A 13,221-nucleotide genomic window follows, 5' to 3' on the forward strand; every position below is an offset into this window, starting at 1 on the left:
GTAACTCGTACTCGTCATTTAAAACAAGAATGAGCTTCTGTGATTTTCAGAAAAGGGGGCTACAAAGAGCTTGAAATGAATTTCATTAGTTTGAAAGTAAAAAAAACATTGGCTGAAATTTCTTTTTTATTATTACACTCACTCACTTCTAGCTAACCTTTTTGGCATTTGTAGCATTTTAGCTAACTTTTTGCATTTCAAGGCAACATAAATTCATTCCAAATAAACGTTATTTGATGTTCTCCACAAAAATATTGCTCTTTTTTTCTTTTTCTTTTTTTCTTTTTTTACAAAACTACAGAAGTGGCCCCTTTTCTAAAACTATACGCAAAAGGTAAGTCCTAAATATAATTTATTTATCCTGTAATAAAGAAAACCATGACACAAAATATTGAATAATTTTTAAAAATTTATGCTTACCCATTGTTCTTAGAATCTAAGTGGTGAAGTTACTTTTATGCCTAAAATAAAGCATGCATTGTCGGCCGTTAGTTTTCCGACTTAGAAACAAATTTGAATGTTTCCATCATTTTGGAGAAAAAGACAGTATGAAACGAATGCAAAGGGTCACGTCAAGTTAACAAATTTAGGTGCACTTTTAAACTTTGTCCTTTTGTTGTATGAACTTTTTCATGGTGTTGCCTTCTAAAATTTGTTCTCTGGGCTGCAAGCATACCAAAGCTTGCAATGTTGAATATGGTGAAAACATTCAAATGCTTTCAACAGATCTCCAAAAGGCATAATATAACTGGTCAGCTTAAGGATAGCATTAACGAAACATCCTCAGCTCAATTTCTATAAGTGCTATTCTTTTGAACTACAAATAATGGCATACACAACACTCCAGTTGAAATATGTATACCATACAACCACCAAGTTTTCCAAGCAACCATTGACCTTCAGAGAAGCAGAGGTGGCTTCACTTCTCGGTGAACCACAAATGCTTCCTCGAAACTGAGGTAATGTACAACAGTGGTCGACGTGCTTTGTCTGTGATGCTCATTATTTCATAATTTCTCGGAAAGTAAGTTCATTTTGTTCTTGAGAATTTTCTAAATCATGTAAGCCGTTCGTATTGTTTTCTATAGCTTTCGCATCTATTGTATTCGAAAGAAGAACCTAAGGCTGGTTACGTAGATGAATCTTGCCAGTTGTCTAATTTTATGAAGATCATGAACAAGTCACAGCATACTAATTTTTTGATTGAGTGGACAAGGGCAGCCAAAATGATAGGCTACCATGTAGAAGAATCCAGAAAGGAAATGATGGGAACAGAAGAAATTTTCTGCTTCTTTCGATGGTAAAGAGTAGGTTGCATCCTTTTCAGAGAACTTGTTGGCAAATTGGTTTTCTTAAATACCAAGTTGTATTTGGCAAGACAAACTGATGGTCTTTTTTCATTACAACAAAACTTTATGGCTCTGGTGTTAATTTAACGCTAGTACCCATGGACTAGCACGAGAATCTGCTCTGCATATAAAAGTAACAATGTAAATCTTTTATGCAAATACATCTAGTTAAAGAGGAAAAAAATATGCATCCGCGTGAAACCCATAATAACCCATCTATCGTGCCCGCAATAAAATGCTTACCTCTCCTTAGATACTTTATGATGGAAATCAATTTATCCTCTGGGGGTCGATGGTGGGAGCCTGGGAGGAGCAAGATGGCCGGCCCGGCCCTGATTCCACTCCCTCACTGATTTTTCATGAAAAGACTCGGACAAACCACGATCGGGTCGGTCCATTCACCAGCCCCTACCTGCCTGTAACACTTGCACACTTACTTCTGTCAGCTTTCTTCAGCAATACCTGCCGATTTGCAGACTTTCCATTAGTAATTTGTGCCACTTCTTTTGTTATCACAAATCCATACCTGCACATGATATTTGCAGGTGCGTAGGCCAACTTTTGTCGTCCAAAAAGACCCTAATAAGGAGCAGATCAGGCCCGTTTACTGCAGGAACGATTGTCAGACCTTTATATTGGTCTTATACGCCGCTACCTGCAGTCATCTTTTATGAACGCATTCAATAAGGAACTTAAGCCAAATTCTTGATTTTCACAATAGTGCTAACCACTCACGTAAAAGCAGCAGCATGCCCCGCCACAAGGTAATAATAATGACTCATTCAGAAACACCAAAAAGCCTCACAAAAAGTAGTCACAATATAAAATTCAATGGAAGCAATGTGCGGTTCCATCACCTGTCAATTTCAGTATCGTCCAATTTCAGCAAAATGGATGATCAAGTTTTATCTTATACAAAAACAATTGAGATTTGAAAGCAATGTATCAAACAATGAGAGCAGATCCCACCATCGAAAATCAGTAGTGATATTTCTATTTCTTAACAGATGGCCTCATGGAGGCAATCAGGATAAACGATTGTGCACTTACAACCCGCTCAACTTACTGTAACAATGATAAAATCGTTCAAGGGGTTATCTGACATTATGTCCACGGATTGGGAAAGTTCCATATCGATAATGCAGGATCAGATTGGGTTATTTATCAACGTGGAAATACAATAAACATTTGGCACCAATGAGCAAAACTCCAGCCCCAACGAAACCATTCATGATAACCAGATGCCCCCGCGAATGGCAGAGAATAAGAGCACACCTGCCTGCATGCATGCACTCACACACCCCGAATCCCAGCAGATCAGGCTACATTATGGTACATTAACAATTATCGCTTGTGAATGGCAGTGCCCCGACCATGCAACTATACAATATTCTCCTCTCACACTGTGTACCAAAATATCAGGCTAGAAACCTGAATTGTGATTGTGCGTTAGTATCAATCACCTCTTCATGTGTAGTTACATGAAGTTTACAACATTTGCAATTTCAGTAGTGCTAATTTCACATTTGTACAGAATATTAAGGCATGTCAGAAACATGTCCAGGATCCAATTGAACTTGTACAGTACGTACTAAAATTTCCAACTGATGTTGTATAGACATCAGAAAGTAATCTGTGAGCTTGTGGAGACGACTCTTTGTTTGCCAAAATTTGTAAAATCGAAAGTAAAGCAGTGACAAGATGTGAAGATAGACCCAAACATCTATATAATTGCCATCTTCGAAGAGATTCAATCAATTCCCAGGCTGGAAAAGGGTTCAAGGCCACCCTGGCAATCAATGAAATCCAACAAGAAGCTTACTCAGTCTTAAACTGAAATATTTGCTAAAGAAAAAAACTGTAAATTCAAACCCAAGGGCCAACGTCCCCACCAGTGAATCTAAAGAAACAACTATGATGCATGAATTTTGTTGTAGGTCATCGATCACACAAAAAGATGTAATTTTATTGAAGCCAGAGATTTTGGCAAAGAGCTACATGAAGGAGGAAGAGATGATGTTGACAAAACTCAAAAGAGGTAGCAGAAAAGCCCCAACGACCTAAAGGCTGTATAATTGACATTCAACCCTATCACTCGAAAATGCCTATCACTGGAAAATGCTACTCACAGAGCAGTCATCGTGAACTCGCCAAATGGTCTCCCCCAGAAGGTTTGCAACGGAAAGAACAGTCAGCTGTGGGAAGTAATTTTTCTCCATCACGGGAATAGTGTTTGTAATGACCACTTCTTGAAATAAGCCACCCGATAATCTCTCAATCGCAGGAGGACTGCCATTACCATGTCATATAAAAAATATTAAACCACTTAAAATCTGAAGCATGGAAAGTAGAAAATCAATAGAAACAACTAGATTCAGTAAGTTACGAAGATGGAGAACCAATATCATGAAAAACTATAAGCAAACAGTAATATAGTATCCAAAAGAGACTAAGATTGGTCATTAACAATGACGTACAGGACTGTATTATCAGTAGTTGACCTCAATTTTAAGCATCCAAGCTAGGCAGGATATAATAAATAGTTCAAATTTATTTGTTACATATTATGACTGTTGTCCTTCATGAACAGTTTTGATACAACCACCTAGAAAGGACATATTATACCTGCTTTTGCATTTACAGAACAAGAGTGGGATCCGCATGCCTTATTTTTGTTTACATGCAAGGCAGAATTTGTTCTACTTCATAAATGAACATGACATGCCTGTCAGCACCGGTAAGCCGCCCATAAAAAGTTTGTGCACAAAAAAAAGTTCTCCTGTTATCTAGGAATAAAAATAAACTTGCCAGTTGAAATCTTGAGTAAAATTCACAATAAGATTTAAGGAATAGAAATAAGCAAACCATGTTCTTGTACGAGGCTAGCCAAACAAGCACCAATGTATGAAGGGATAGCTACCTGAACACAGCATGAGTGCTGCATGCATAAACTTCCCTCGCACCCTCTTGGTGCAAAAGTTCTGCACCTTTTGCTATAGTCCCTGAAAAGAAAATATAGAAAGGTCAACAATCAGTGCTATAGCAAGATTAAGAAGCATATTCATGTTGCAGTATACACTGAAAATAGTGCAGGTTGCATGTACAGCCATGTACGGAAGAGGCCAACAGCAAAAGCTAGACATCTAGTCTATCTGTTCAGAAAAGATCCACTGCTGAGGCAGTGTATATGCCGATCAAATTTAATGAAAAACGAGCAGAAAGCAAACGGCAAGTAGAAGGAGAAATTAGGTGATCCGTGTTATGTCTCTAACACAATCATAGAAAATGAAATCAACTGTGGGTCTGTAAGAAAGCTCTCACCTGCAGTATCAATCATGTCATCCACCATAACAGCTACCTTTCCCCTAACATCTCCTATCAAATTCATGACCTGCAGTGCCACCATATGCGTCATTACCATATGAAATCAATATCTTCCTCTTGAGTCTAGGCTAATATTAGCAGAAATGCCAGGCAAAATTGATTACGCAAGCTACATATGCAATAAGTGAAAGACATGGATCTTCTGTAAAAACAATTTGGGAACCACAGCTAAAAAATCCAAAAATAACATGATAACAGAGTAGTTCAGCTGCCCAGAACTTCATATAATTAAAGACAATATACAACACAAGATAATAGAAGGAATTATGCATAGAATTTTGATTTTATCACCTAAAAACACCAAAGGCACAAGGAAAAAAAACCAGCACTCCACCTTCAAAATGTGAATTAGTGACCATGTGCTGTACAGAAAATAACGAAAAACAAATCAAATATTCATGTGTTTTTTGCTTTTATATACTTGTTTGCCCCTGGGCCCCAGACAACTTTCCTGTGTGGAAATTTCAACAAAAATAGATCATGCAGGTTACATATGCAATAAGTGCAAGACATGGATCTTTCTGTGAAGACAAGTTAGGAATCAGTTCATGACAAGAAAGTAGGCCAGCCACCTAGAATTTGATATAGATATAGAAATTTTATCACTTAAAAGCGCTAAACAGGTACCTTCATATAGACAGAAATTTTATCACCTAAAAGTGTTAAATAGGTACCTTTAAAGATGTAACACCTCAGAAGTTTAGTCTTGTATCGAAAATTGTGAGGGATCTTCAAGGGCTTATAAAGGGAGGCCATTAATGAGATGATTGTCCTGGTTCCTAGTCTTTTTGAGGCTGGAGCCGAAATTGCTAGGGGGTGGGTTGAGATCCGCCAAACAAGGGACCCGAGCCCAGGAGTGGGTCGGGTTGTTATAAAAGAACTGACATTTAAAAAACTATCTGAATTAAATACATAGATCAAATTCAATCTTTATAAATGCAATTTCATATTCCACCATGAAAATATCAATTACGACCAACTGCCATATTGAAAATAATGAAAAATAGTTAAACATACTTAATGCATGTGTTTTCTGCTTTATATACTTGTGTTCTCCCATAAACTTTTCTTGTTTGGAAACTTCATACCACGAAGATTCTTCGTGATGCCATCATTGCAGGCTGTATACACAGGCTATAAGACACCAGATTATCAAATGTCTACCAGATGTCCCTTTCTATGTGATGTCATCTCCAACATGACAAATGTCTGGCAAGGGCACATAACAAAAAATTGACAGAATCCTATGGCAGATTAAGAGCCCGTAAATCCTGTGGCTCAAGCCTAAAACATAGATCTTATTTTATGAGAACCTCCACCTGTGACCCATAGATATTTAACCCACTTTGTTGTCCCCACTGTAATAACCATGCAATGTTCAGGTAAGATCCAACCTATATCCAACGGAAACCACATCAATATTAAAAAGTCAACAACAGAATATTAGGCAGAATATGATTTGTTATTCAACCATTCTCAAAATTGATAAAAGTCAAATATCCAATATTATCTCCCCCAGTAATTATGGTGGCATCCGTCACTGAAGTAGGAAACTGAATATCTCCACCAAAAGGTTAAAGCTTTGTGGTCATATCTTAAACCATAAATAGTCCTCCAGAAGAAACCTCAGACTTATCAAAATTTTGGTAAAGCAAGAACTATTCACCACCTTATCAGCAGCCATTTCTATGATAATGTACAGCTATAAGTGGAAGAATAGTCATAACTATAAGACACATGAAATATTGAAAGCTATCATACATCCATACAATTGATAATAGTGCTCTGAGATTATTGTTAGGAATAGGTATACAAAGCCCACCGTACAACACTAAGTTCTTCACAGGATGACACGTAAAATCTACCCAAAGTATGACCACAACTTCAAGCCCATATCAAACACGTTGACAGCATAAAAATACCCAAAGAACTTAGCCCTGTCATGACATGATAACTGAGGAAAACACAATTTTGAATTATATTATTAAGAAAATAGACTAAGGTTGTAAGACGCGGAAAGTGGAATAACATGAATATACTTACCTCAGCAACATTATGAGCATGACGCCTTTTATCAACAATGGCTAGAGGAGCATCAGATAGTTTTTTAGCAAAAGCACGTGCCCGAGCAACACCTCCAACATCAGGTGAGACAACCACCAAGTCACTAGAAGAGATAGCCTTACTAGCCAAGTAATCTAGAATAACCGGCTACAGAAAGACATTAAATTGCATGAGCTAATCAGTTACCACCAACTACTCTCTTCCTAGAAGAGCATAAGCCACACCTCATTCATAAGATGTTCAATTAACCGCTAGAGCATAATTTGCTAAAAAAGCTTAACGTGTTAATAAAGATATATAATTACCTGCCCATACACGTGATCCACTGGGATATCAAAATACCCCATTGACTGACCAGAATGAAGATCACAAGCTAGAACACGATTTGCACCAGCCTCTGTGATCAAATTGGCGACAAGCTTGGCAGCAATTGACTCACGGCCCTGAGTCTGCAAAAGGGTGACTTCGAAGTTACAAAAACGTGGAAACAATCAATCACAATTTATCTCAACTCAGAATCACATAACACTTTTATAATGCTCATACACCATTGAAGAGGATAAATTGTTCATAACATGCTTTGCCTTATGACAAATTTCAGAGGTAATGTGCAGGACTAACCTAATGGAGAAAACCAACAAACAATCTGCTTTTATTACCATGGAAGACCAGTGCTTGAGCAGAAACAAACTTCAGCAATGAGATTCTTCATGGTTCACAAGCCAAAGGCTCAATTGCAACCAAGAAGTAGGCAAATATTTCCTAGTTTCATCATGCTGGACGTGCACGCCTTTACTAAAATTGGCAACCACAAGGCCAACAACATTTCTAGACCAGACCTTAGAAATGTTTTTCTAAGTCCAATGAAGTCAAAAGTTTTGCTTTAGTAACCAAGTGCAAGCCAAATCTGATTTTCTGCTGAAACTCAGAAGTGATTCGTTCTCTGGGAAAATTTCTGCTTGGGCTTTAAGAATTATTATCTTAATAAACTGAAGGTTATGCTCAAGTAAAATGACGATGAGATTCAAGTAAATGTTGGGGTATGAACTCCACAATTATATTTTTATTTTGTACCCACTTAGGTCTATATTTTAAGCCATTAAACCAGTAGTTCTCTAACTTGTACAACTAAGAACCACTTAACACAGTGGAATCATGATTAGTGCAAAAATAAATAACGCAAACAACAGATAAATATTGAACCTGCAAAGACATGTCCTCTGTCCAGATATGGCAGCTAAAACAACAGGTGTCCCAATCCAAAGAGCACTATTAACTCTAAGAACTTAGTTTCATTCATATAAATGGAGACCGTATCTGAAAGCATCTGACACAAATAAGTTCAATATTTCTAAAACACTCAAAAGAGCTTCGGCAAGGCCAAATCCTTGTCATAAGCATATAGCTCACGGAGTATAGATAAAACGAAAATATTTTCTATACTGACGCAAACTAAAACATAGTTTTAATCCCAAGCTTCAACATTTCCCATGAAATGCAATATTTAAACACTTCAAAGTAAAAAGATGATCCAGATGCATCCGCAACCTCCACACTGTTTCAATAGCAGGAAATACCTTTCTATCTGCTCTAGCATATCCAAAATATGGAATAACAGCAGTGATGTTCTTAGCAGATGCTCTTCGACATGCATCTATCATAATCAACAGCTCCATAAGATTCTCATTTGCTGGAGGGCAGGTCGGTTGGACAAGGAACACATCACACCCTCTGACACTCTCTTGCAATTGAACATAAATCTCTCCATCAGCAAATCGCTTTATTTTTATTTTTCCGAGTTCCAAGCCCATGTAGCAAGCAATTTCCTATACATATGACAGAAAAGAATAAGGCATTCGTACCAGAATAAATTTGCAAAAAAGAGACAAAAGAAAAACAGTAGCCACTCAAGCTCTGGTTTTGAAAGGCACAAGACAATGGATTAACAAGTATTGTTAAATTGGGCTGAATCAGCCGGATTGTCCAACCAAGATTGAATTAATTCCCTCTCAGTTTGATGCAGAGGCCGATTCAAGGGCCTTAAAATGTTGGCCATTTTTTTATTGAGTTGCCTGAATCTGCCATGAAATGGTTGATTCAGCTGTCATCTTTTTCAGTTATGTTTCAACCTTCTATTATTGTTTAATAAGCTTTTTTTCCTCTTTGCTCCTTGTTGAAAGGAAAAAGGAAAAAAGCACCTATTCTTGCAACTCAAGACAACTATGCCACACACGGACAGACAGACAGACGGACGGACACAGACGCGCGCGCACGCACACACACACACACACACACAGAGAGAGAGAGAGAGAGAGAGAGAGAGAGCATTGGCTGAAAGCTAGTTTTTTTTTATTGTTAAAATGTTTTTTTAATAGGATATTGGCAATAGACGGAGAGAGAGATTTTCTTCTAGATACCTTTTTCCCACTAAAATGGAAATGCTACCCAGCACGATTCATAATATTGTTTCTGTTTTTTACTAAGATATTATTATTAAAGTACTATTGTCATCATCATGTTATTATTTTCATAAGCTATTATTATTCATATTATCATATATAAACTGTCATGATGCTTTTTAAGTTTTTTTTTTATTTTTATTAAAATTTTCAAGCTAAAAAACATATTTTTTAATCAATCTGGTTCACGACTGATTCTGATTCCAATTAAATTCAGCCGATTAGCTGAAAGCCTGAAACCACAAACTTTCTGATTTTATTCAGAAAAACGATCTTGATAGCATTGGGATTAACCGTCAAGTTATGTTTGTCATCTAGAGTGATAGACAGCCCCATGTTGATGACCATTTTTTTCAATGTAGTCTCCCAAAACAGTAATAATAAAGTGCCAAAAGGCCCAAAACAGCAGTCACACTTGTGTTTAATAATAAAATACAGATAATTGCACAATCAAATGCTTCCAATTGCAACGTGTCTTGTATAGAAAAAATAATCAACACCACACTTCCAGACTACAACTTGCGACACATCACAATAATGCATAGCTTAGAAGCTTAAAAAAGTGAACACATCTTTCTAAGCCATCTGAAACCACCAATACCTAGAGTCACAGGATAGAACCGCATGACTCTCCATGCTCAAATCCAATATTTGCCATCAAATTAGAAAAGATATAATTTCAGAGCTCCAAAACATACATGACTAGTTAACTACCACTTGGAGTCACATAATATAACCGCATGACTCTCCATGGCCAAATTGAATATTCGCCACCAAAATAGAAGAGATATTATTTTGAGGCTTCAAGTACCTGAGCAAGTAATGGGTTTGCCGTGCCAGAGAAAATGCGCAACTTTGTATCACTCCTAGGAACCAGCTCCTCTGTATTTCTAGACACAAATAGACCAGGTACGGTCTGTTCACTAAAAACCGGAACTCTCGGTGTGCCATTGTTGAAGTGTAGTGATTCAGCTAGTTTGCACATCTGCATTAGAAGAAGAAACATTAAAAAGCTACCCAACAAATGGACAACAATAAAACCATACGATCTAAGCATAGTCCCAAAATCGAGAAGAAAACCTCAGCGCAACTGGACCATAAGACCAAATAAGAATGGAAAATGACCAGTTCAGTCCTCCAATTCTGCCATCCCAAAACTCACTAATCCTAAAAATTCACTGGAAAACTAACAAATTTGTAGTAATCGATGGTACGTAAATGCCATAAAACCACAAGGCATATGAACTAATCACAGCCAGCCACTCTCCACATATACAGCTGATTCATAAAGTCGGGGACACCGCTTTAAAATAAGATGATTAGAATGGTTATGAAGCTGAAGCGAAAGGCGAAGAGAAAAAAAGAAAAAGGGAGAATCAATTCTCTTGATGGTAAGACGAGGAACTGAGAAAATAGCTCACTACGTGCATCGGCTGGTTCCAAAATGTGATTGATTCAATACTCAAGACAATCAGCACCCTGAACCAAACTCTTTCAGGTATTCGATATCCGTCTCTGCTGATCAAGAGCAACGTCAAGTCCCTTTTCCTTCAAGACGGGAAAATAGACAGGAAGAAAATGAGATTCACCGCTCGACAAAAAGTATCACGCGCCCAAACAGGAACAAGTAAAACGATTGCCTCCCTGAATAATAACCACAACACAAGAATCCACCACGAGGGGAGGCCCCATCTATCGCAAATAACAGAGCTCAACAGGGAGCAAACGGATTCAGTAACCAGAAGGAATCAAGTTGGAACGAATCACCTCACCGGCGCATACCGAGCCACTCCCCCGGAGCGCAGAACCGACTTCCCGATATCGATACGGGCCGAGCCAGAATTTCTAGAAGTGAGGGGGCAGTGAGACGCCGCCTCAATCGGCGACGCGTCGCAGAAGCGCGAACGGCCAGCGAGAATCGAGTTGGACGGCGCGAGCGAGGCCATGGTTCAAGACCTAACACTTCTACCTAAAGAACGCCGGCGAAGGGCAAGAATCCGGCGCGCTGCAGAGACTCACTCTCTCTCGCGCGCGCGCGCGAGTGATCGGAAAGATTCGGAACCACCTGTTCAGAGAGACTCGGGCGGGAAGAGTCTCATGGCGGCGTAAGGAAGAAGGACGGAGGCCGTATTTCAGAGCTGTCGGGAGCCAGCGAACGGGAAAAGACAAATTCTGGCAGAATCCTGAAAAGATAAAAAAAGTATCATGAAATCGGAGTGCTTTGGCTGCGTAAATGCGCGCGGCGAGGGGGAAGTTCGGGAAATTGGTTGCGTTTTTTTCTTCGAGGAGCAAGGGGAAATTGCAAACGTGGAAAGTGCAAAGTTAATAACCGGAGGGAACTTGAATGAAGTGTCCAGAAATATGTTTTCGGGAATGCTGGAATGGGACAAGCGATCATATTTTCCATCATCCGTTTGATGGAAAGGGAATAGAATTCACAAATTTGAATCATATTCTCTCTGTTACAGGAAATCTCCAGGCATTCATAATTTAATTATAATTTAAATATATGCTATGATATTTCATATTGATTATATCCGACAACAGGGCCATGATTTTGATTATAATTTAAATATATGCTATAATATTTCATATTGTTAAACATACTGGATTCTAATTTGGTTAACACTCTTAAACACCATTGTTTTTCTTCTGAAACAGCATTTGATGTATGTTTAAATAGCAGGCGTTACTGTAGCCATTACCTTCGTAATTACATGTTGAGAACTTGAAATGCTGCTACTTAGGTTAATCAAATACAAAGGAGAATTCTAGATCTATCTAGGATGTAAGACACATGTACTCTCTCTCCCTCTCTCTCTCTCTCAATTTTATGGGTCACTCTCCATCTTCAATGCTTATGACTGTTGAACATTGAATGGTGAAAGGAGAAAGGAGTTGCCAAGATACACTTAAGATTTGGTTGTCAATATTTCATCTTTCTCTTTGATAGATACGTGTACATGAGATTCATGAACTATGTGAAAAAAAAATAAATATAAGAAATATGTGAATTGATTATGAATAATTTAACTAATTTGGTTATGATACAGAAAAACACCATGTGCAAGCGTTGAGTTTTTTTTTTTTCTTACTTTTTAAAAAACAATTTTACAGATGACAGGTAATAAATTCGGCATCGGACAATCGACCGTACTTGTAAGTTTTTTGCATACAAATAAGTTTAGTGTGATTTATAATTTTGGTGGAGAACTTATTCACGCATTGTCTGGTGATTTGAAATTTTGAATATCATTTAGAGATTCATTGTACCTTTTATAGAAAAGTTAGTTATGCAATCCATAGTTCTCACGGGAAAGAGATCGACTTGAGAAATTATTGAGGTCAGATTGTCAATATTTATTAAGAAACAACTTTGAAGCATGTAGAGAGTTGAACTTTTAAAAGGCGGTTTAGAAGAACTTGATTACAATAATTTGAAAATGGAATTAGACCTATCCAACACTTTTTACAGTATTGAACAGGAAATAATTCACTAAAATTGATCATGAATATTGTTAATAAATTGGTTGTCATAGTAATCGTCAAAGTGATATGGTTACTTATTCTCTCACTTTAATGGAGTGCTTGGTGCCTTGAAATTGGAAAATGTTATCCTTGCTTGTCCTTATCGAGATGAAAAAGTCGAACCGCCTCGAATTGTGCGTTTCTTTTTCTCTACGGAAATTATTTTCAGCAACTTTGCTCAATCATGGTAGAATGCTACCATTGGCCTTCGCCCATCGTGTACAATAACTTCCCATTTATAATGGATCTCAAAACAGTTTCCAAATATTTCTCCCAGATGATAGGCACTGTTACAAAAAGGGTTCACTTTCTTGTACATAACATTTGGTGACTGCTCCACACATTACCATTCTTTACTTATGATCATCCATGATTATGATCTTCATTAATACTATTAATGCCATCATAGGGCTGGGCAACCAAGCACTATTCTGTTC

The 13,221-nt window shown here is 37.7% G+C and overlaps 1 protein-coding gene across 2 annotated transcripts; it reads right to left on the reverse strand.

The window, feature by feature from the left end:
* Positions 1 to 2,666: 2,666 nt before the first annotated feature.
* LOC116248063 (ribose-phosphate pyrophosphokinase 1) lies at positions 2,667 to 11,567 on the reverse strand. Of its 2 annotated transcripts, none has more exons than XM_031620647.2 (9): positions 11,029 to 11,567; positions 10,068 to 10,241; positions 8,375 to 8,623; positions 7,103 to 7,246; positions 6,777 to 6,944; positions 4,671 to 4,740; positions 4,270 to 4,351; positions 3,479 to 3,638; positions 2,667 to 3,138 (listed from the first exon to the last, which is right to left on the reverse strand). In XM_031620647.2, the coding sequence occupies exons 1-9, from the start codon at positions 11,200 to 11,202 to the stop codon at positions 3,100 to 3,102; spliced, it is 1,260 nt and encodes a 419-aa protein (XP_031476507.1). In that variant the 5' UTR covers positions 11,203 to 11,567; the 3' UTR covers positions 2,667 to 3,099. The 2 variants fall into 2 exon arrangements, with proteins under 2 accessions (XP_031476507.1, XP_031476508.1); XM_031620648.2 differs by lacking the exon at positions 11,029 to 11,567 and adding an exon at positions 10,678 to 10,999.
* Between the last annotated feature and the right edge of the window lie 1,654 nt (positions 11,568 to 13,221).

Source organism: Nymphaea colorata, chromosome 2, assembly GCF_008831285.2.
Source record: "Nymphaea colorata isolate Beijing-Zhang1983 chromosome 2, ASM883128v2, whole genome shotgun sequence".
Lineage (NCBI taxonomy): Eukaryota > Viridiplantae > Streptophyta > Magnoliopsida > Nymphaeales > Nymphaeaceae > Nymphaea > Nymphaea colorata.

Excerpts from the sequence above, each read along its gene's own strand:
- LOC116248063 (XM_031620647.2), bottom strand. The coding sequence starts at position 11,202 with ATGGCCTCGCTCGCGCCGTCCAACTCGATTCTCGCTGGCCGTTCGCGC. Across the intron at positions 6,945-7,102 it reads TGGATCACGTGTATGGGCAG|CCGGTTATTCTAGATTACTT; the intron begins GTAATTATATAT and ends GTCTTTCTGTAG. Across the intron at positions 3,139-3,478 it reads GAGTTCACGATGACTGCTCT|GGTGGCCTTGAACCCTTTTC; the intron begins GTGAGTAGCATT and ends ATTGATTGCCAG.